General features: G+C 36.6%; 1 protein-coding gene and 1 long non-coding RNA gene across 2 annotated transcripts in view; one reads left to right on the forward strand and one right to left on the reverse strand.

The window, feature by feature from the left end:
• The window catches only part of vipr1b (vasoactive intestinal peptide receptor 1b), a 58067-nt gene extending 47681 nt beyond the window's left edge, over nucleotides 1-10386 (reverse strand). The window contains exon 1 of the mRNA XM_041968737.1: nucleotides 10126-10386. Within this exon, the coding sequence (XP_041824671.1) occupies nucleotides 10126-10179 (54 nt within the window). The 5' untranslated portion in view covers nucleotides 10180-10386. The remainder of the gene's footprint in view (nucleotides 1-10125) is intronic.
• A 1431-nt stretch (nucleotides 10387-11817) lies between these two features.
• On the forward strand, nucleotides 11818-15812 carry LOC121629169. The gene is made up of 3 exons (XR_006008340.1): nucleotides 11818-12213; nucleotides 15367-15575; nucleotides 15779-15812. It is a non-coding gene; the product is annotated as an uncharacterized LOC121629169 (long non-coding RNA).
• Nucleotides 15813-24525: the final 8713 nt, after the last annotated feature.

Consider the following 24525-nt stretch of genomic DNA (forward strand, 5'->3'; position numbering starts at 1 on the left):
TCAGGGGAGATGAGTAGAAAGAAGGAAAGAGAAAACAGCATGAAGCAAAATGTATTTATGAACTCCCTGGTAGCAGCAACACCCCACTACAATACTGTACCCAGAGCAGTAAATGTCATGATGAGAGGAGAGCTGTGCTGCGAAGCACATGTGTTAACAACTGTACAGTTCATGTTCTATAATTGGTCCTTATAGATGTCTTTAAAGTGTAATGCATGAGCCTCAGCTACCCTGAACTTATCCCTGCTCTGCTCAGGAGAGGCGAACACCCCAACAGCACAAACTGACAGAAGACAGTAGAAACAGTTCATGTCTGTTTCCTGAGTTGCAACCATTATGTTTATTATTTGTTAAGTTCAGACAAGAAAGGAGCTTTATTCTGATCTTTATCCTGAAGGACAGGACTGAGAATAAACACTTTCAAGGTTTTAAACAAATTAGAAAAAGTTCATTTTTTTGGTGTAAACTATCTCCTGAGTCTTATTTATCTTATTTAATTAAAAAAAAATATTGGTTCACCTTTTTAAACCAATGTTTTCAACTATTTCTCTCTGCATCGTTGACTCACAAAGCAAACAGAAAGCAATCATCTAAACTTTTACACCACACCGAGTGATGTTGTTGTCATGGGCTATTAAAACTCCAATAAAGGTCAATCTACGATAGCAAGTCTTTATCAGTAAACATTGCGTTGTCATGGTGCCTATACTGATGAAACTTTGTGTAATATTTCAACAGATTTTAGGTTTTTTATATGATAATAATGGTAACTGGTGAGGTCTAATCACATTATTTCCTGAGGATTTTTCAAGTAGAAAAAAAACACAAACTCAAAATGGAGAAAAAAAATATTTTAATGGCGTGCTGGCAATATAGGTGAAAAACACCATAGCACTTATAAACTACAAAAATTTTCATGCTAAAAACTCAGCTTCATATGAAATAACAGATGACATGACTGATATAATGATAATAGTGATGATGCAAATTTACCCTGCTGCTGTCACAGCGATGCTTTAGAAATAAAAGGATTTTTTTAAAAAAGAAAGTGAAATAAATAAGAATAAAAACTAATTTGTGCCATGGTAATGGACATTAGAAGGATGAAAGAGCATAACATCATGACAGAAGTTGGCATTGCTTTGCTGATTTCAAGGAAACTTTTGCTTAGTTTCAGGAAATAAAGGAGGAAATAACTAACAAGTCCATAATAAGAAGCTCGTCATAACTCAGGATTATTAGGTAACTAATGATTAGTTAATGTTCCGTTAATCTATAAATCAAATGAGGAGCTGATCATGAACGAGTTGATAGTTCATTATTCAGAATATAATTCAACAATGAAGGCTCCAAAATGATAGTTTTACTTTTTTTTTTAATTTTTTTTTTTATTTTGCTTAAATTCTGATTCGGCGTGTCTATGTTTATGTACATGTTCACGTTCCCTCACTAGTATTCATTCAATCCAGACCTTTATTCAAGACACTGTCTGTTCAAGATTCATCCTTCACAACTCTTACCACAGACTTTTTTTACTTCCTTTCCACTTACAATTCCTTACATTTCAACTTCACTCAGTTGGTAATGTTAGGAGTTAAAAGTAAAGGGTTAGGTTTAGAATTAATGAGTATAATTTAGTCTACATGTTACATACCTTAACACATTTTACAATTCATATGTTCATATCCCTGTCACATAAACACTACCAGGCGGAAAAGCTGAGGGATTTATTACCACTTTACAATTTACAGCCATGGGTTGTGACGCTATATGACTTGGGGATGCAAACAAATAAATCTATTATACATTTTCTGGTGAGAGTGGGTTGAGAACAGTGAGGATTTTGATCTCTAAGTTAAATTTTATGACTATTGATTTCGGCCACCAGCAGAATATTCTGCCAAGTAGAATATTGTCATGTGTGAAATAAATTTAATTAGAAAACCATCCTAAATAACAGTATGAGTTTTTTATTTAATTATTTTTTTGGAGGCTTGTTTGTCACTGTATACTTGAAAATAGAAGTTGTTCTGTGTGCACCTTGTAGAAAATATGACAAACCATTCTATATCTGACTTCTACTTTCCACACCTCCTTCTCTGAGTTTAGCTCATTGCCTCCGTCACCTTCTCCTTACAAAGATGAGGTCGTTCTGACACTATCCACACAACTTTGTTCATGGGGATCTTTGCCTGCGACTGATTACAGCAGAAAATCCAACTTATCTGAAGTAATAGCTACGCCCTGCTGGGAGGCAGAAGTTTAATCTGTGGACTTCATCTGAGCAGGGCAGCATGCATGCATGCAGGAGCAATCTTGAGTTAGTTAGGCCTTCCACTAACCGTAATTTTGATTAGCATCAAAGAGAGTGTAAGTCAGTAAAACAACAGAGCTGTTATGGGAGGATTTTGGTCTGTACTCTCCTCTCAGGGAAAGATGCTATCATCAGAAAAAAGGGAAATATTATGCTTCCTAATCCATCCATATTTATCTGAGGCATTAAAAATGAGAGACATTCCACTTAAAGAATCCTGAACTGAAAAGTTTGTGGGACTTGCATGATACATATCTCACCTCTCCAACCCTCTGCCAAGCAGGGAACCAAGTCTAGCTATAACAGAATCGTACAAGGGCCTCACTCATAATATAACAAAGAGGAGCATACGATCAGTGTTTGAAGTGTACATTCACATAAAAGTTAGAAATGGCGAGCAGCATGGCTGATAAGATCAATAAAACTGTTCACGCAGCTATGATTTATTAAGGGAAAAGTTCCTCTTTACTTACACCTGGAAATGTCCATTTGTGAATATTTTTTTCCAAAAAAGAAAACCAAGAAAATAAATTTTAACGTGCTTATGAATCAGGAAGTAACCGTGGTCCTTGAACATTTTGGTTTTTCCATTTATTTGATTTTGGTGGATCTCTGACAGCACCGATGCACCCATCATGCAGCATAGAATAATGCCTCTGAGTGTATTTTGATTTTGTTTACCACAATCCAACTGAAAGCTGAATGATTGCGACAATCAGCAGCATGTCAGAGATTTTGCTTGAAAGAGGGATTTTCACAGGTTAAATGTGTTGTGATGATGAGGATTTCTGGTGGAATGATTGTGATTGCTTGAGAGGCTTCAATGATTTTGTTTCCAGATTTTGTTAGATTACATAGTCATTGTGGTCAAGTAATGCCTAGATGCTGGTGGAGGTGACAGTAGAGGCCAGATTGTGTGTGACAATCACTGCAGTGTGTTCTTGACACAAACTGAGCTGGGGGGGCATAAAAAAACCATTGCTCCACCTCACTTCCTTCTTCTTATTTGCAATTTACCTTGCAGGGTTAAGCGCTCAGCATGTCAAATAATGTTATTAAAACTAATTATAGTAGTTCTAGCATTGTTCTGTATATGTCCACATTCTAAATTCTGTATACAGGTTTTTCTATGTTTAACCAGCAATGTCAACAACGTATTGGGTGGAAGGTGGCATCCAAAGACATGCAGGTTAGGTAAGGTAAACAGGACTCTCTTGTAAATGAGACTGCACGTCTCAGTGGGACTGCCTGTATAAATAAAGGTTAATATTATTTAATAATAAATAATAATACACCTTTATGACCACATCTAACAAAATTTCTTTGCACCCTGCTCTGTTTACTAGTATAGTCCATCAAAATATCTTTACAAGAAATTGAAGCTTAAGAAAAGTTCAACAACTATGAAGAAAATATCTTCTAGAATATTCCATCTTTATGCCTTGATTTTACTGAGCTCTTTCTGCTTACTTGGTGTTTAATGCAAAAAAAAGAAAAGAAAAGAAAGAAAAGAACAATCTTTGACTTTTAAAAAAAAATGAGATATCTATCAATCTAAACATGATGTTGTTAACTACTAGCATACCAAAAAAAGAATAAAAAATAAATATCTGGCATCAAACTCAAATTAAAAATACTTTTGTAAATTTCAAAATCTGGATATCTGTCTAGCAACATTGCGTTATGTTCTTTGAAATACCGTAACTTTTCAACCGTTTACGCTATTGACGTAATTCAAACGGATTCTGAGCGATGAGAAGGCTAAGCATAAAACATGCAGTATAAGTATGTACTGCACATAATGCACCAAATTAGCATAATTACTCAATAGACATCAATTAATATAAAAATGTATTTTCAGTAATCTCTTAAAACTGACTTTACTTGGAGCTTCAGCTACAGTATTTGGCTAAATATTTCACAATGTGCTAGCTTTTATACATTACAGATCTACACAATACATCACTTCTAGTGTTTTTTTTTACTTATAAAGCTGATCATTAAAAATTCAATATTAATATTGAAGGAAATACTTTCCTCAGTTTGCTGCATTCCTACAGGATTTCAGCAACTATATTTTCATGACCTGCTTAATTCAGCTTCCCCTCTCATGAGGTAGGAAGAGTCTTGGTTTGATTTCTATAAAGCTTTATTTATTCATTAAGAAATTAATTAGTTTAAAAAAACACATTTAATTGCAGTTTGCATTCCAAACAAGGTGGTTTTGAACAATGTTTTTCTGGTGTTATTGGAGACTGTTAGGTTAGTTAGTTAGTTAGTAGGTGCTGACATGTGCTTTTCCTCTGTCCAGAAACACTCACAACAGCCTCGATCCTCATGCAGCAGCAGTCTCAGCTACCAGCTGCATTCAGAGCGGGAGATGTTCACCTCTGCTCCATGACCAGACTGAAAATGAAATGCTCACATCTGACATTGGCTGATCCCGCACTGCTTACAGTCAGATATTAATGCCTACTGATGAAGAGTGTGGACGAAAAGATTTAAAAAGTTAAAAGTACTGTAACATGTTGTAGACTTTTAATTATAGAACAACCGGAGCTTTTAATTAGTCTGATCAGTTTTGGCTGGGGATATTTTCTATTTCTTTTTCTACTATTTTGAACTGAAATTCAATTAAATGCTTTTTCCAGATATTACTAGCGCTTGAGTTTACTATATTACCGTATGTGTCTATGTGTCCACTAAAATCCTTTTTTTTTTTTTTTTTAAATGTTGCTTTTTGGGGCAAATATTGTTAAGAGATTAAAATGCAATTAATCAAGATGAATTAATTACAAAGCCTCTAATTAATTGGATTCTTTTTTAATTGATTGCCACCACTATTAAATATATAAGTACATTTCCTATATAATTTCCACATTCTGGCTTCTTTTTCTCCTCATACAATCCGCAAAACTGGAACTTTCTCAAAAATGTTTACACGTTTTTGTTTACATGTGTGTTCATTCCATGGTGAAGTTTCAGCAGAAAGGCATTGTTTTCTGTTCTCTAGTATTTGGTACTGCAACACAAATTTCAACCTGATACTATTAAAGCTCCATAAACACAAGAAACCTTAGAAAAGTCCCTCATCAGGAAGGAAAACAGACATGATAATGGAATGTGTCCAAGCCATGAGCCTTTAAGCTACTGGGATCAAGCTTTATTCATTGCAACACGGTGAATCATAGAAGCCTGTAAATTATAAATAGAGCCAAAGAGAATGACCAGTGATAAAAACAAACCCCAGAGTTCACACAATGTGAATTTCAGAAATGGACAAATCCATAAACCCATGAAGATACAAGAAAAATAAAATGAAAAGGTGTGGTGGGGTCTTGGTTGTGACTTTTGCTTTGAAAGACAAATTTAAGTTCTTGCCACCTTATGCTGAAAACATGCACCCAAAAACGTGTTTTTTGACCTGTAGACAACACAGTATTACATGATTGTGATTAAAACTACATATACTGTTGATAAAATTTGTGTTTTTTAAATTTTTTTTAAAAACGGGATTTTGTGGGTAAAAACTGGCTTATAACGCCCTCAACAGGGTAAAACCAGGTTATGTTTTTCATGACATAGAGAGGTTATCCACGTCTTCTATTCTTACAGCAGCACTTCTAGCAGCTGCCACGACCTGCCGTGAGTCTCCACAGCTTTCCAGAGCTGCTGGAGCTGCTGACAGGCCAGCGTAACAGCGCTAACGGCTCAGACTGGTACGGTTCAGGACCACCTTGTTCATGTGCAGCTGAGGAGATTCGGGTGGGGGAACGACCGCTCTGTGGCGTCGGTGCTTTGTGAATCTCACTTTGCATCATGCCAGTGAACTGAGCTGCTGTCTGTCAATCATTTCTGCCTGTGTATACCGACCCGCCCACTCTCTGCTCCCTGATAACCCCACACCTCCCACCCCAACCCTTGTAGTTTCAGGCATTTTTTTTAGATTCGGCAATGGGTGGAGTTACGCAGAAAGATGGGTGTGTAGTTACACTTTGAGTTTGGGCAGCTTGCCCATTGAGGCTGCTGCATTGGGCAATGAATTAAACTGTCACTTCCAAAATATGCAGATGATAAGTACATCTCTGCAAAGCCTTAGGGACAAATACATAGACTGCCTTAGTAAGCAAAACATCTCATAAATATCTGTCAGCTCTGATAGTTCTTTTGCACAGAGCTCATCACAAGAGCTGCCAGGGCCCCGCTTCAGGTTTTAGTGATTGTTGTCATTTAAAATGGCTGACAGCTTTGCCTTGTTTGAGGGCAAGATAATGATAAATAAAAAATGGGAAAGGTTGACAAGAAGATGAAAGAAAAGGCTTGTGTTTGTGTGTGGCCAGAGAAATGTGTTTGCAGTCCTCATCTATCTGACTCGGGAGGAACACATGTGAGCCTCTGTTGTAAATCTGTGGGTTTTATAAGCCAGAGAGCAAAATGTGTGGATGAATTAAAGAGCATATTCTTTACCAAGCAGACAAGCCCAAACACAAGAAATGTTGGTTACACTGAAAAATTAACAGAACGTTTTAAATACTGAGAAACATTATACATTTATGCATATAATCTTCCATATTTAAAAAAAATCTGAGGATGTCTGGTTACTTGTACTTTGCCAATAGATTGTTAAAACAATCAATATCATCCTCAATTCTGTGCATGAAGTGTGAAGCTGAACCAGAGGCTTATCTTAGCTAAAATAAGGGAAAACCAGCTCTGTCCACTGTGCATACCATCACCTGCAAAGCTAAGTAATTGTTTGTTTAATCTGTGCACCAGGTTGCGCTTGTATGAGGCTCCAGCTGACCGCAGTGTTTTTTTGGATATCAGTGTAGATAGTACTGATTTATTTAAATCCTCACTTAGATTTTCATGGGGTCTCTGCCAATTATAATTTTCTATTTTATGCTTCTTGGGAAGCCATCATTCACTTTCCTGTACATGTCATGACAATCAGCACGGGAGCTTTTGTGTAATCTATTTAGCAGACAAAAAACACTTGAAAACAAACATCTGCCTGTTTGTTCCATGGAAAAGAAATTAAAACAGGTTCTCTGCTCACATTCACTGAGACAGCACTATTTACACCCAGTTTCAGTCATGTGGCAAATTTCAGTCAAAATACTTGTACTCATTTTTGTTCAAACATCTGGCCTGTTTAAAAGTTCATTCAGAAGGAGACTGTCCTCCTCTCAATTTTAAAAAATATTTTAACTTAGAATGTCATAGCATGTTTCTCACAAACCATATGCACAATATTCAAGGTAGGAAAGGTGGAAAATGTGCTGAAAACTCCAGATGATACATTTTTCCAGGATCATCTTCACAGAAAACCATATTATAATATTTTTAATGTATCACATGATAATAAATGGTAGATATCCCTCCCAAAAAAAAATTTTTTTTGTTACATTTTGTTAAAGGGCCAAATAAAGACCTCAAATTGAAAGAAATTGGACATTTTGTACCATTTTTTCATGGGTTGGGCCTTAAGGGGTTATGGCTGAATTAAAAGATAAAAATATCTATATCAAATATTGACTTTCAAGCTTCTGAGAACTATAAAACATCTGCTTTTGCTTTACATTTTGTATTTTTATTTACGTTTGCAAATAATTCAGTAAGTCCTATTTCCCACTGTCCTGGAAATATGTAAACAAGTGAGAGGTGGCTCAAGATTTTTGCCCAGCATTAGTCTAGAGCAGTTTCTATAGTCTGACACTGAATTCATATTGTAGGACATTCATCAACTGTAGCATACAAGATGAATGGGCTGATTTACATTCAGTGTGTTGCTATGTTTCAGACTGATGTTACAGCTGCCTGTCTCATCTGTCACTTCTTTTAATCTGAAGCTGTTTGGAAAACTTGATGTTATCTCTGTGGCTGACGATGGCTTAGTTGCTGCGTTGGGTGCATAGAAGAGCAAATTCAATAAAAAATAAAATAGATAAATTTTTATAAGCAAAGAAGTGCTGATAAAGATTTCTGCATGAGGGTGTTTAAATGCACATTTGGATTAACTGATAACAAACAGCTAAAATCTCACTTCAAAACATTTTGCCTCTTTCACAAAGAAGACGGAGAAAACACTATTTGCTATAATATGTTTTGTCACGCTGCTGATCTAAACTTTAAGCATCCAGTCATCAAACACAATTTAATCCTTGGAATCTACCTTTTCCTTCAAACAGGAACCAGCAGGAAATCACCCACAAGCACTTTAACACAAACTGTTTAGACGAGGATGGGCTCTATTTATTCAAACGGCTGCTTTTGGTGTCTATCAGATGGTTTCGTGTTTATAAGGAAAGGAGAGCAGAAGTCATTATAGCCCACCCTTGCTGCCCTCCTCCTTCTCCACCTCCCTTCTGCTTTGTGTTAAATCGATAACAGTGACATCCAGCCACTAACATGCACTTTTTAACCACTTATGGGATTTTCTGCACAGCCCTCAACATCGCATTTCTTCACTGGATGTATTGATGAAACATGTCAGGGTGTGTTATTGTAAAGCAACTAAAGGGACTTTGGAAAAAAACATCCTACAAGAGCCACTGAAGTATGTTAACAAAGGGCACTTCTGGTTGATCTAAAGCATCAGGACATCTGCGATCTGTCACAGGTGAGGAGACAGAAACAATCCATAGCCATCTCTCTTCTTGAAAGTTTTCCTGGCATGCATTAAATGAAACCACACAGAGTGTCAGATAATCACAGCCATTATCAATTTGAATGCTTCTCCTCATTGATTATCTCTCAAACATTTGTAAAATAAAAATATATTAAAAAAAACAAGAAGTCCTTTTTATCCTTGACTGAAAATGTGCTTATTACTAACACAACATGAGGAACAGCATAAACACAAACGTTGTTGAAAGAAAAACCTATTTGCTCTTGGTGCGTTGAATTAAAAAACTAAACACAAAACCATGCAGAGCAATAAACTGTCTTATATTATTACCAGTTGGATGGTTTTGGTTTGAGATGTAGAGTGCTGTTCAGTGGAGACGCTCAAAAGCTTTTCATCCAAGAACACAAATCCATAGAGAGAACAGTTCGAAATAGTAACAGCGTGGTCCAGTTTAATCACTATATTTTACCTCTGGGGGAAAAAATAAATACATTGTTCAAACATAGTTCAAAATAATCATGAGACCTATGCAAGGTCCAAACAAAGGCTATCTCATTTGAAGCTCAGTTCTACTTACTATAATGTCCATGCATCATAAGATTTAGTTAAAAAAAGTATTTATAATGATCTACTGGAATAGCTTTTTGGAAAACCAGTAGTCTCATCTTTTATCCTTTTGCAGGCTTTATTGATATATATTGCACAGTAAGCAGAAAGCAGGGCTAGAAGTAAAAGCAGTTAAAGTCAGATTACTTTAAAACACACTGAATCACAACTTATTCTGTATGAATTCCAGTTTACGGCTATGTGGCCTTGGCTTAAGGAATCTATTTGAATGGCTTTGACTTTTCATCCAACTCCGTTTGTTATACTAGTTTTGTTGCCAGCTCTGGGAAATAACTTCACCTTCACATGTACTGACTCATCTGCTGATGAAAATATGTTTCAAAAGTCAGTTATATAGTTAAGCATTTTTCAGAAGGAGCAATAGGATTTTTCAGAGAATACGTTTAAGTTCAGTTAATTATAAAGATTCAATAGCCTATTGATCTCTGTAATTAATTTGTAAAGAAAATTATTCTCTCTCTCTTAAACCTTTATCACTGTTTTCAAGTTTAACCTTTGCAAAATTTATATTTCGAAATATTATTTATATATTATATACCAATAAAAGACTTACTTTTGGCAGACCACCGTACAATAGCAGAAGATACAGCAGCCGCGAAGGATCCATCCTGTCTCCCGTTTTTGGCGACGGTTTACGCAATCAGAAGTTTTCCTGTTGCTTCTAGATGCTGGCAAAATCCCTTTCGTGTTTTTGCGCAAACAGGCAATATATTCAAACTGAGGTCGTGTGTGTTTGTTCAGTTGTGTGAGGTGAACCGCTGCTGCCGCTCCATCGGACTTCGCTCCTCTGTGCGCTCCTCCAGATGGAAAGCTGCATCTGCGTAACTGCACACCCGCCCCGCCTCTTGTCCATTCACAACTCGCCGCCTGCCCCGGCGGAGCACTAACAAGCCTGTCGGCCTGCTGCTAGTGGGAGAAAGGTGTCAGTCAGAAAGCCACTTATAAATTCTTGTGTAGCCCCCGCCCCCCTTTCTCCCACCTGTCTGGTGCTGGTTTCGTATGAGGAGCAAACGTCCATAGCAGCTATGGATCTAATATGACAGGTAGAATAAACCTGTGGGTGGAAATAACTTTTTACACTGGATGTTTGGATCTTTGAACCCTTTCAAAGCTGAAGTCATCACGTACTGTAGCATATAGCTCCTTCAAACCAAATAGTTTTCAATTATTGGGATTTTTAATGTAATTCTTGAGGTTTTCAGCAAATTACATTTAAGTCAAGTATTTTTTTTAATTTATTATTTTGCATTTACTCCCAGTTTCTGAATTGTTTGCTATTTAAGTATCGTATTCCACCGACTAACAGTGGTGAACAAAAAACCTCTGAGCATTTTATCTTAAAAAGAGTCAAACACTGCAGTTAGATACTATAGCTGACTTTTTAAAGGTGCAGTGGTGAAAAATAATGTTTACATTCAGAGTTTAATGCATTGTGTCTTTAAATGCATTGCATGTCCTATAAGCTGTTTGCCAACAATCCAAAAGAAATGTAAGGCAAAACTGAAAAGGTGTAAAGAACCCCCCTTTTGCTGTTGCCCTTCAAACTGAATTCCAGCAAGTACTTCACAAAACCTACAAAGCAAAATATTCCTAGCAGTGGCGAGGATCGGAAACATGTTTAATTTCATATTAGTGACATTTTAGGTGTTTGCAAGCACAGTTGAGTCACAGCCAACACCTCAAACTCATTCACCTTCTGACAAATGTAAAGGTGGAGATCAAAATAACACTTAATTTATTTCAGTAATTTAACTTAGAAGTAATTCAACTTAAAATGAATATAGACTCATTACATGCAAAGTGAGATATTTTAAGCATTTGTTTGTTATAATTTTGATGATTATGGCTTACAGCTTACGAAAACAAAAAAAATCATAATCGCAGAAAATTTGAATATTTCATAAAATAATTATGATTAAAGAAAACAGGATATTGAATACAGAAATGTTGACCATCTGAAGAGTATAGTCATGCATATAAACTCAGTACTTGGTTTGAGCCCCTTTTGCATGAATTACTGCCTCAGTGCGGCGTGGCATGGACGTTATCAGCCTGCAGCACTGCTGGAGTGTAATGGAAGACCAGGATGCTTCAACAACAGCCTTTAACTCTTCTGCATTGCTCAGTCTCATGCGTCTCTTCTTTCTCTTGGCAATGCTGCAGAGATTTTCTATGGGGTTCAGCTCAGGACAGTTTGCTGGCCAATCAATCACAGTAACCCCTTGGTCATTGAACCAGGTTTTGGTTCTTTTGGCAGTGTGGGCAGGTGCCAAGTCCTGCTGGATAATAAAGTCAGAATCTTCTGATGTGTTTTGTTCAGGAGCGGCTTGATAAGAGAAATTCGACATTTAAAGTCCATGTCCAGGATCCGTCTGTGTGTGGTGGCTCTCGAAGCTCTAACTCCAGCCTCACTCCTTGTGAAGCTCCCCCATATTTTTTAATAGAGTTTTCCTGATGACCCTCTCCAGGGTGCAGTCATCCCTGCTGGTGTTGCCACCTTTTTCTTTTCCCTTCCACTCAACTTTTTATTGATGTGCTTTGATGCAGCACTTTGAGAGCATCCAACTTCTTTTGCAATTACCTCTTTGAGCTTCCGCTCCTTGTGGAGGGTGTCATTGATGGTTTTCTGCACAACTGTCAGGTCAGCAACCTTCCCCATGATTGTGAATTCTACTAAAATAGACTGAGAGACCATTTAAATGCTCAGGAGTCCTTTGGATTAATTAGATGATCAGAGTGTTGAACCTTTGAACAGTTTCACACTATTTTTATTTTGAGATTTTGATTTTTGGGTTTTCATAAGCTGTAGGTCATAATCATCTAAATTATATCAAATTAATGTTTGAAATATCTCACTTTACATGTAATGAGTCTATATAATATATTAGTTTCCCCATTTAAGCTGAATTATTGAAATAAATTGTTTTGCGCAATATTCAAATTTTTTGAGTTTCACCTGTAATTTCTTCATCTCATTCTTCTAATCCAAAATAAACTCCATCTATAACTCCCTATCCACCCTCCCTGCCTCCCATGTCTCCCCCTTGGCTCGACTCCTCTTATCACCTCTCCTCTCTTTAATTTCTCACACATTTCCCCGGCTGATCTGGCCAAAATCATTGCCACCACAAATTCCTCCATCTGCACTTTCAATCCCATCCCACCCTCCCTTGTCTTACCACCATCTCTCTACTTGTTATTAGAATTGTAAACTCCTCCCTTACCTCCTCCATTGTCCCTCATTCTCTCAAACTGGCTACCATCACCTCCATCCTCAAGAAACCTGGACTGAATTACTGGCAATATCAGTAACTTTTGGCCCATTTCCAACCTCCCTTTCCTTTCCAAGATCCTAAAAAGAACTGTTGTCTCCCATCTTATCAACAACTACCTCTATGAACAATTTAAATCTGGATTCTGTACTCACCATTGCACTGAAACAGCCACTTAAAGTCACCAGTGACCTTCTACTCTCCTCTGACGCTGACTTTTTCTCTCTTCTCATCTTTCTCACACTATCAATCATTTCATCCTACTCTCTCAACTACAGTCCCTTCTCCACATCAGTGACAACACCCTCACCTGGCTAACTTCATATCTACAGACCGGAATAAGTTAATCTCCATCAATAACTGTTCCTTCTTAATTGCCCCTCTGTCCCAAGGTGTCCCCCAGGTTTCGGTGCTTGGTCCTCTCCTTATTGGTCTCCTTACTGCAATAGCATCATTTATGGCTCTACCTCCAACCTCCTTGACAGACTTCAGAACGTTCAAAACTCTGCTACCTGCCTTCCCACCCACACCCGCTCCCGAGACCACGTCACGCCTGTCCTCCAAAGCCTTCACTGGCTCCCTATTCCATATTGCATCAAATACAAAACTCTCCTCCTCACCCATTAAGCACTCCATAACCAGGCCCTCCACCCCTACACCCCTTCTTGTACCCTTTGGTCCACTAATGCCAACCTTGTGATCATTCTTAGGACCAAACCAAACACCAAACCTGGGAGGATAAGGCCTTTTCTGTCGTCGCCCCCACCCATTGGAACTCTCTCCCACAATACATCCGAGACACCACAGACCCTGCCACTTTCAAATCCAAAATAAAACGTACCTGGTTTGGTTTTATTTTAACTTCATTGTGTTGTTTTTCCCTTGTATTTTACTTGAACCATTGCCCTGTTTTTAACTGGTTCTTTTATCTTGTAAAGCATCTTTGGGTTTTTTGAAAAGCGCTATATAAATAAAATGTATTGTTATTATATTATTATTATAAAATATTATGCTAGCAACACAAACCAAAACAATTTATAGACAGTGTATGAATTAACTCATGCAAATGTTTTCTTCTGCTCCACTACTCTACACCTTGACATCACCACGTATTATAATCCCAAACCATTGCATAGCTCCAAATTTTTTGACAGTTTTACTTTATCCCTTCAGTAAACACATTTCTTTCAGTTAAAATCCTCCTGCTTGTACATGTACTGATCTGCATCATGTCGTGAGATGTTTTATTTATTTATTTATTGTTCCCTTATTCTTCATTTTTAAATCAGTTTTAGTTCAGTAATGACCTTCATTTGAAATCTACATGACAGGAAAGGGTTCAGAGAGAGAGAAGGAGATGACATGCAGCAAAAGACCAGAAGCCAGCTGCATCAAGGATCTTCTGCCTCTGTACACGGGTATATGCTCAGCCAATTGAGCTATGTCAACTCTATTTGAGTCTACAACTTACCATCCCTAGTACGAGGTCTGTTGTGTTCATCAAAATTAAGAAAGATCCATCTTTGAACTGAACACTAGCCCTTTGCACACACATTGTTATTTACTTTGAATATAAACTAAATATGCAGCCTCTCATTTTCATCCATATTGTTATTTCAATTTGAAGTTTGTCTCAGGTTTGAAATGACCTCTAAATTCATTTAAAAAATACAGAAGTCATGAACCTCACTGACAACTCCCACATAAAATAGTAATCAAGCTCTTACACTCACTGTGTGAGCATCTGGACCACAGTGAGCTTTCATAATCCCTCACAGTAACTTAGTGAGACACGTTGACATATATCTGAGCATGTCTTCGGGGCTAATAAGTGCAGCCCTGGAGGTGTGTCCCCCGTGTCTGGAATTCATCTTTAATAACAGAGTCACCTTTACAATCTTACAAATTAATAAAGACACTATGGAAACATAGAAACAATAACCATGATATGAGGCTGGAGATGTAGACCACACTGAACAACCAAAGCAGAGTGGGAGGGGTTGCCTACCGTCGGTGGTCAGCAGCTCATTAGCCTAATGTGGTAAGGAAGGAGTCTGTTATGACACAAGGGTAAGAAATATATAAAGAGACATCCACCAAAGAGCTGCTTGCAGAAAGTCCATTACCCAAATTACACTGATGCATCTTCTTGTAATTGCTAATGCTCAAAAATAGTAAAAAGGTCATCTTAAATAAGAAAATGATAAATAGTTTCCACTTACATGAGATTTTTTAGTCTCATCTAAGTGCTTTAAAATCTGTTTCTAATTATTTTTATACAGTGCTTGTTTTTCTCTTCCTGTATATCAGCAAGAAAAGATCCATGTAATGTCAAAGAAGAGAAAAGCTGAAACTCACCACTTTGTTGAAATGAGATTTTTTTTTTTTGTTTGACTATAGCTCAGAGACAGACATAAAGAGGTGGTTACTGTGGAGACGTGCAGTACTGAAGGATACACATTTGTCTGCAGGTTCTTGCAGCATCTTCTAATCCAGCTGCCCTTTGCACCCCTCTCCTGCAGCCACACAAATGCACCCTTCATCCATCCTGACTGCAGCATTGGACATCCATCTTCTAAAGCTGTAGTCCCATGCTCATGTCTCTGTCACAGCTGATTGACTGCCACTCACAGCTGACTGGACCTCACAGCTTTCTCTTTTGTCTCTGTGACTAACTTAACCCTGCCTAGTATCTCTCTGCATGAGCACATCCATGAATATTGATGAACAGGTAACACAGCAAAGAATAAATCTACACAAAGAGCAAAAACATGTTTTATTTCTTCTGTTTTTTGGTCTTTGTGAGGTCACAAGATATTTTTGTTTTGTGGCCTCACTTCATTATTAAAGACTAAAATGATTTTGAATGTAATAATGCTGCTTTTCTCTTTTCGTTAACCCATTTTTATCTGCTGTCATGGTTGTGTGTTGCAGAGGACCCACATGTTGAAATGGAGGTAAAGAAAGGTGAAAAAGACAAACTTTTATTAAACTAAACCAAAACCAAAGCTGCTACAGTTGTAATAACTTGGTAAATGAAATCCCAAAACATGAAGGAAAGCAAGTCAGGGAACAGACCTGGACTAAGATCATCTGGCAAATGGAGATGCAAAAGACAAGGTAGTATTTATTCTGAGGAAGGGGTGATTTACAGCACTCAAGGGCCGTGAATTATCACCGACCAAGGCAGGTTCAAACTAATCAAATGTGTTAAAAGCAAAAATTATTTGTTCTTTGCTGAAAAAGTTGAAAAGATGTTGTTTGATATTTGCATAAAAAATAATGGAAACAATAAATACACTTGTATCATTAAATGGTTTGAGTTGCTTTTAAAATTGTGCTAATATTCCCCCAAAAATGTTCATTTATGTCATTTTCACACCTAATAGGCTGCTGGACTTGTTGTAAACGTGGTTTGCAACATCCGTTGGTCCATGTTTGCTTTCACATTCAATCAAACAACATGGCCTTTAAATAATTATTCATCTCCTCATCTGAGGGGCACTTTATCAAGTCTTATCCTGTACTCCAGGAGAAGTCCATTCAAACAACAAACAAAAAAACTTGTTCATGTATTGGTTCATGCATGCAGCTTTCATTTCCACCATATAAGTTGTTGTCCACTTTCTGCATTTGGTTCCCTTGGAGCGAACCGAGACTCAAGGTTTTAGGAGGACCAGAGTTTGGTTTGTATTCACACCTTTCCAAGTGAACCAAACTATACTTTCTTATTATTTTGGACTGCAAACAGATCTAACCTTTTATCAAGAGAGATGCCTTGGATCAGTAGACCATGGAAATCTAAAGGACTGCCACAAAGGATTTCCATCATAGTAAGGTCAAAAGTCTTTCGGTCTACTGAATTAATCTTGGGCTACCCCTATGAGCGAGGACACGTCAACACTGAATAGGCAATCAGTGAAAGTTATTTACAAAGAGAATTTAACTATGCTCAAGGTTTCAGAGAACTGAAAATAAAGTAAATATCTACTTTAAAGATTTCTTTACATGCTTTTTTAAGCATGTTTTCAAATAAAAATGGAGCTGGGGTAGAACATTTCACGTATCCACAACTACTAATGCTTTATGCATGTGTGTCTGCAAGAGTCACTGTGCAGTCATATGATATATATTCGTCATTCACACTGATCTCTCTGTGAACTTCTTTGTACAAAGCCCACATGCAAGTTGTGAAAATGTATTATAAAGTGAAATTATGTAAGTTCAAATTCTTTAAAATTAGGTCATTTATGTTCATTTCTTGCATTTTTTTCATTGAGCTGCTAAGACATTCTTTTCTAGGGAAAGCTCATGAAAAGTCCCTAATAACTTAAGTTTCCTATGCTAAGTTAGTCAGTGTACATCTATTCAATCACAGACAGCAGATTGTTCAAGTAGAATAGGAAAGTGAATGTGTGGTATTTGTTTAATGGGTTGTAATGCTGTACAACCTATGCTAAATATGTAAACTAGCTCTGTATGAATCTGGCTTACTGTCTCAGCCTTTGATTATTATCTGTTGTCACTATTTACTGGCAGAGTTTCTGAATTGCTGCTGGCATTGAATGCACTGACAAGCTGGACTGCAAGACACGCAGCACAGAGCAAACTTACTGAAAACAAACTGGTCTGGTGATAAAAGTACAAAGAAGGCCAAGATAAAAAATTGTATTCATGCTGAAGGACATAAATTGTGTTCTTTGTCATCTGCCCAAAGTTATTTATTTCAGTGGGAATTTTCTTTTTCATGCCAACACTGTGGCTCTTGCAAATGTCGTGTTACCTGGCAACTTAGTAAGAAAAAAAAAATATGTCTATCATGTAGTAAATGCTGGAGGATATGATTAAAGACTGACCAGGATTTTTTTTTTACCCCAACCAATTAGTTTTTAGTGCCAAAACCTAACCAACCATAGAAAGTGAAACTAATCTGTGACTGGAAACACGTTTAAAATTAAACTAATGTAAAAAAAAAAAAAAAACACTGGCTGGGATATAAGATCCACTAAGGATTTAAGTATGCAATTTAAACTTCAAAATGAAAAGATTCTGTGAATACAAATGAAAAGATTGCGTTTAATGATAGCTCACACATAACTGTGAGTCTGTGTGTGTCCATCAAACATGGACAAAAAAAAAAGCAAGCCTTGAAAAGCCTTGAAAACATCCCCTCCATCCTCCCAGTCACATTCGATAAAATTATTTTCATTTCTTTTATTGGAAAATCTTTTAATGATTTTACCCCTGTGGCTTCATCTTAAAATAATTAGTAAACAGCTTGTTGATGCCACAAATTGAATATACAGAGGCTAAAACTGTTTAGAGTTCGTTGACAGGAGTTGAGTGGGATTTGTGAGAGTTATGTTTGACCGCTATAATTTGTTTGGTCTCTGTGTTGTTTATAATCAGGAATCTTAATAGCTAATGATACATTTATCGTCTCTTTTCTGTCATTTACTGTCACATCTTACTCTTTAACTTAGTTTAATGTGTGACAGTGCAGCCCAGCTTTATTCGAAAAATGCAAATAGTCACTGACAGTGATGAGAAGTTCAATAATTTTTTGTAAGTGGAGCAGCATCTCATCCAATAGTTTTCAGCAAAGTTCCAAATATGTAGAAAGGTTAAGCATTAAAATCTCACCCCTTCATGCTAAGATATTTAAGAATTACTTTATCCCTACATGAAAGAATTTAATACTTTGAAAAACAGTTTGCTTTGGTGACCTCAAGAAGAACAGAAAAACCAGCAAGGTCAGAAAAACATGTCAGTCCTGATGATGGTTCTGTTGCCTGCTGCGTGTTAATGTTCAGATGATGTGCCTTGCTGTGGACGTAGCACGAATTTTTGTAGACATCCAATGATTTTGCAATGCATGCGGCCGATGGCTGTCTTTATTATGCTGGCCCAGTCATACAAGTTTGTCTCTACAGGACTGTGAGGCAGTGGTGTCATCAGATGTGTTCTGGATGTTAATCAACTAAAATAATTCTCTGAGATCTTACTGTTGGCCTCAGTGTAGCACAAACACTAGCTGATAGTTGTTGGAAATGTCTGCTTGAATAGAAATAAAATCAGGGCTCTTCCTCAAAAATGCTAATCTTCTAAATACCTCAGCATGCAATCCAACAGTGCTCTCTTCAGGTGCTTGTCCAGGACATTATGGAGAAAAAACTATTTGGATTTTCTGATGAGTCAGTGTCATCATATTCAAGCAAGGCCCTTTTAAAAGCAACTGCTTATTGGTATTCCCCACTTCCCCTCCAGCTGTGTAGCAATGCTTTGTGTGCACTGGTGTTCTCATGTTTCTTTATACTTTCTGACAGATGTTTAATTTAATTTTATTCCCTTTTATTCCATGCTGGATCTGTCCCAGTTGTTTTTAAACATATGCATAGAAAGCTATATTATTGTATTAACATGACTACTACAAGCCTTTCTGCTTACAAGTTACGTGAGAAGGTCTGAATGTACTGCTTGTCCTTCCTGCTTGCTGGCTCTGATTATCAGGGTCCAGGTCCTTCACTTGCAGTTTCTGTCAAAGTGGTTGTCTCAAATAGATCTTGGGAAATAGAACTTCTGGAGTTAGGACTCAGTCTTGTCAGGGTTGTCATTTTGTTTGCCATCAGATAGTAAAAATGCCACCTTTAGCGAGTAGTCTTCCTGACCTTAGTTCAAGCTTTGGGGCATAGAGTACAAAATGCATCATGCATTCTTGATAAGAAGCAGTCATTGACTGAATATGCTTCACTGTCCCACCTCCTGTGGGGGATTTTTTTTTTTTTTTCCATCACCCCCGGAGCTGAACTTGAAACAAGCAGGCAGATTAGTTATGTGGGAATAACAGGAATAGCTGCTCTGTAATAAATAATCTTTTCTTTTCTTTTCTTTTCTTTTCTTTTCTTTTTCTTTTCTTACTTTTTTTGCCATCCACCCTCAATCATAGAACATATGTAATTATACCAACAAAATAGTTCTCTTTTGTTTTTTTAGAGTTCTGTGTGTGTGTGTGTGTGTGTGTGTGTGTGTGTGTGTGTGTGTGTGTGTGTGTGTGTGTGTGTGTGTGTGTGTTTGTGTAAACTAATGTATTTCAAAAGGACACAAGGCTTTTCAATGAAGGCTGTTTCTGAACTTTTTAACAACAATAATGTTGAGTCTAAAGTTCATCTTATCGGCCTTATCTGCTGCTATCTGACCATTTTCATAGGATTTTCATTTTTTCATTTTTTTTTTTTTTTTTTCTTGCTTTGTTCATTTTCTAGTTTTGATGAACTGCTGCAGCCACAGGTAAAAAAATGAGTATACACTCAAGACTTTAGCATGGTACAACAAATATCATACAAAACACATTTAAACTCAAACAGTATTGTGTTCTCAAGCATAATTTTTTTCATCTTTTGTAGATGTAACAACAGTCCATCACAATTAAAAGGAAATATATGACCATCATTTTAATCCCTGCTATTATGACCATGCAGCATGTTTCCATTAATCCTCCCACTGCTGTGGCTGCTGTTCATTGTGACAAGCAGACTCTTTTCTCCCTCCATTTGAAATAAAAAAAAGCCAACCTCGAGGTGAAGGTGAGAACATTAGTGTCGTGTGTACCTACATGTGTGAGCGCTGTTGTCAGTTTGTGATTCAAACATGTGCAGGCAGGACTTCAGCCAGCTGAGCCTGGTCAGACTGAACAAAGCCAGAGGAAATTAGGAATGAGTTTCTACACCTGTGATATTTTATACATAAAAACTATCTCTTTATTTATGAACAATGGCTAATAATCAGTATGGCCTTGTTGATTCAGATGAAATACAACTGAAAATTCAAAACTGAATGTGGAACCAAATATTTAAATGGAAGGTTTGCAGTTAGTTGTTTATTAGCTGTTAAAAACGAGCTTTGATGGAGCTAACGTAGGCTGAGCTGAGGCCAGGATTAACAGCAAGCTTAAGCTAAGGTATATCTAGAGAATTTTTTTTAAGTTTTTCCTTTCAAATATGCCTAGCTTAATGCTTCATAGATTGCATTAGATTTTAGCTACGGTATTAAGGATCTTAAAGCTTATTAAAATCATAAAATAGATTGGAGGAAATAGATGAAAATTAGACGACAGAGAAATTCTACATCAGTATCCAGCAACTTTTGAGCTTTCTCTATTATTTTCTGTTGTACAAACAGCTGAGAGATCCATGTTCTCATCACAGTCCTGCCTTCTACCCATTTTAACTGTTATCATTGCTCTGCTTTTTTTAGAGCTGCAGATTGTTGATGTTTTTAAAAAGACCCATCTATTTAGCTTAGCTTTAAACAGAATTTTATGTAATCTTAATTTATTTCATATACATAATTTTATGTTATTTTATTTTCATTTCATTCAATTTTATTACTTCTTTTAGAACATTATGAAGTCAGTTATGTGTATTTTTATTACTGTTTAATTATTGTTTACTGTTTTGTTTGTGTATGTATGTGGGTGTGTGCATGCAACTGTGTGAAAGAAACTAAGTTTTTTTGTTTGTTTGTTTGTTTGTTTGTTTGTTTTTAATTGCCATGTTATCTATTTTAGTGTGTGAAGGCTTGTTTTATTATTGAATTGAATTTTATTGAAATGTTTGTTGTTGTTTTTTTTTTATCATGTAAAGCACTTTGTGTTGGCTTCGGCATAAAAAGTGCTTTATAAATAAAGTTTGATTTGATTTGATTTGATTTGATTTGATTTGATTTGATTTGATTCTGTGATAATGTGGTGAGTGTAAGGGGTTTAGTTTTATTATCATCTTTGCCAAGCTTGATAACACTAATGGGGGAGTTTCACCCCCAGAAAATTAATGTAAGGTCATAGATTTGAACAGTGCTCCTGGACAATAGATTTTCATATAAAAATAGGTTTTATTAACATTCATTCATTCATTCATTCATTCATTCATTCATTCATTCATTTTCTATACTGCTTAGTCCAATTCAGGGTCATGGGTAAGCTGCAGCCTATCCCAGCAATCAGCAGGCTGAACCCTGGACAGGTCACCAGTCCAGGGCAGATCCCTCATTCAATTTTAGAATGATCAAAATGCTTAAGGCTCCGATGCCACCAACTGAATACAACCTGCGAGCAAAGAAATTACAGACAAAAACAAATCAAGCAAAACAAATTAGTAGAACACAAAACAACCCAAACTCAAGTTAATTATAACACAGGCTGTACCGCAGCATCAGACTCGAGCGATAAAAGATGGAAAGAAAGATGGTTTAATAATAGTGGTCAATGATGGTGATTATAAGAGTCAGCAAGTTAAAAACAAACTTGTTTGCTTGGCATAAATCAGTGTTATTTTGTCAAGTGACCGAATCAAAGCAGTTCAGAGAGAGAAGGAGTTGCTCAGGCAGGTGGGTTGTAGTAATCAGAGTTGGGGCTTTTTTATACATAATTAACTGAAATGTAATCAAAGTCATAATATGGCATGCTGATGTATTCACCTGACCTTCAAATAATATTATTTATAGTAAAAAAATAGCTTTTTTTGTACAGATCCCTTAAAAAATGGACCATCTTTTTAACATGTTTTTAAGTTAAAATGAGAATAATTATGTAAAAATAAACATTTCCTCTACTATCAGAAACTGTATACAGTTGCAATAAATCAAAGTGATCACATATACATTTTATATTTGAAGTATTACAGCTTTAAGGACGATGATTTGTAACAATAGTTTATCAGTGTTTGCAATTATGTCTGTTAATGACCATATTTTACTTCAGGGTTTCATAAAGTCATAGATTTCTTGTACTGTGTGATTTAAGTACATTTCTATGACGATGATGATGATGATGATGATTACATTGTTGTGCAAACTGCTTTCTTGTCTGGACAATATTGATATGAAACAAATATACTAACAGATGTTAACTCATAAAATTACAGAAGTTATGTCATTAAGTAAAATGTTTCTGTATTCAGATTAGCCAAAAAACAAAACAAAACAAAACAAAAAAAAAAAAAACATATTTTCAGTCCCTAAATAGAATATTTTGCGTTACAAACTTATGCTTGTTCTGTGGGACACTTGTGTCTCTACCAATGTCAAAATCAAGCCTACACTCTTGGTCTCTTGCAAACTGTTCAGTGTGGATTTATCTCCTACATTCAGTGGTCTGAATAAAGGCCCTCTTCACACAGCCTACAAGCAATTTACCTAAATGCCAATTTCAGCAAAGAAGGCAGTAGTGATGATTAGCATAATTTTCATTCAGTGGGCAAGCTGCCCCCAAAAAACTGCCTGGCTAACATGCACAAATTAACTAATATGGCAGCATGTCCTTATGACAGATAAAACTGTTCTGAACCAGCTGTGCTGTAATCTAAATACGTCAACCTCTGTTTTCTTCACAAATTAGATACATTTCCAAACACATGAATTGTCCCAGTGGTCACAATTCTATCCAAGCATCTCAGTTTTCACTGTTCCGCATTTTTCGGAAGCTTAGGATAGGTTTTCTTTGCTTTGCTCCAAGGTGTCCTTGTCATAAAGAGCCGTCTGAGCCTTCACATGGTGGTTTTTCCAGCTGGAAGAAGTGAAAGGTAAAACATGATACGCATGGTACATCTTAATGGAGGAACATCTTGAAGATAGCAATCATATTGGCAGCCAGAAAGTTTCTCCCTGGTGAGATCTGGAAGAGCAGCTGTAGTGCAGCCACTCAGCTGATATCTTTTATACTCCACATCTACACCTTCTCATCTTTCTTTGTCCCTTGATGCACTTCTTTTTGATACCTGTAAATTGAACAAAACAGGAAGATGAGATATAGCTAGAAGAGGCTCCATTTTTATTACCTGTGAAATAAAAATTTACAATACCCATCTTCCAGTTAAAACTTAGAATTGTAATGAATCACACTTTTAGTTTTATTTATATTACATTTTATATTGTAATCAGCTAAAAGACTATAAATGTAATTAAGCTCCACATAAAAGTACCATTACAAACATCCCTTTCCCTTTATGTATGTGGCCTTGTGGGAAAGCTGTGATGTAGTAGCTTTGGGAAGCAACTAATGACTGGAGGGATTCAACCAGGCTGAGAAATGCATGTCAACAAAAGTTGAAGATTAATGGCTGTCAGCCATTAAGTTTATAGAACTGAATAAAAATTATACACTGCCTGCCCAAAAACAGAAGTCAGTGTTAGACCGGCTTTAGCTTCAAACAATAAGTGTAACAGGGGAGCAGATTGAAATTACAAAAGAAATAACTTGGGGGATAAATTCTACAAAAGAAAACAGAAAACAATTTAAACACACAGAGAACTCAACTCAAGCTCAAAGATAGGCTAAAAAAATGAACAGACTGGGAAAATATTATATTAACATTTGAAACAGAAATATATTAACTAAACTTTATGGAACCAAAAACTGGGATTACCATGCAAAGAAATTAACCACTTTAAGCCTGCATACTATGAGCCAGCAACAAATTTTGTATTCAGTTTGTTCTGCTTTTTATATCTTAACAAGAAGGTTAGCAGGTAGTAGGTGGTTTAAAAAATGTTCGTAGATGTAACAATGCTCCTCGTTTCTTAATTTTCTGTCATATTTCTGCTCCAGGTATTTTGTTGTTAAGTACCTGATCCTTGTTTTCATTTCATGAAAGCACCACTGCGGCTATGTCATTTTGCTCAGATTC

The sequence above is a fragment of the Melanotaenia boesemani genome, chromosome 18 (assembly GCF_017639745.1).
Source record: "Melanotaenia boesemani isolate fMelBoe1 chromosome 18, fMelBoe1.pri, whole genome shotgun sequence".
In the NCBI taxonomy this organism is placed as follows: domain Eukaryota; kingdom Metazoa; phylum Chordata; class Actinopteri; order Atheriniformes; family Melanotaeniidae; genus Melanotaenia; species Melanotaenia boesemani.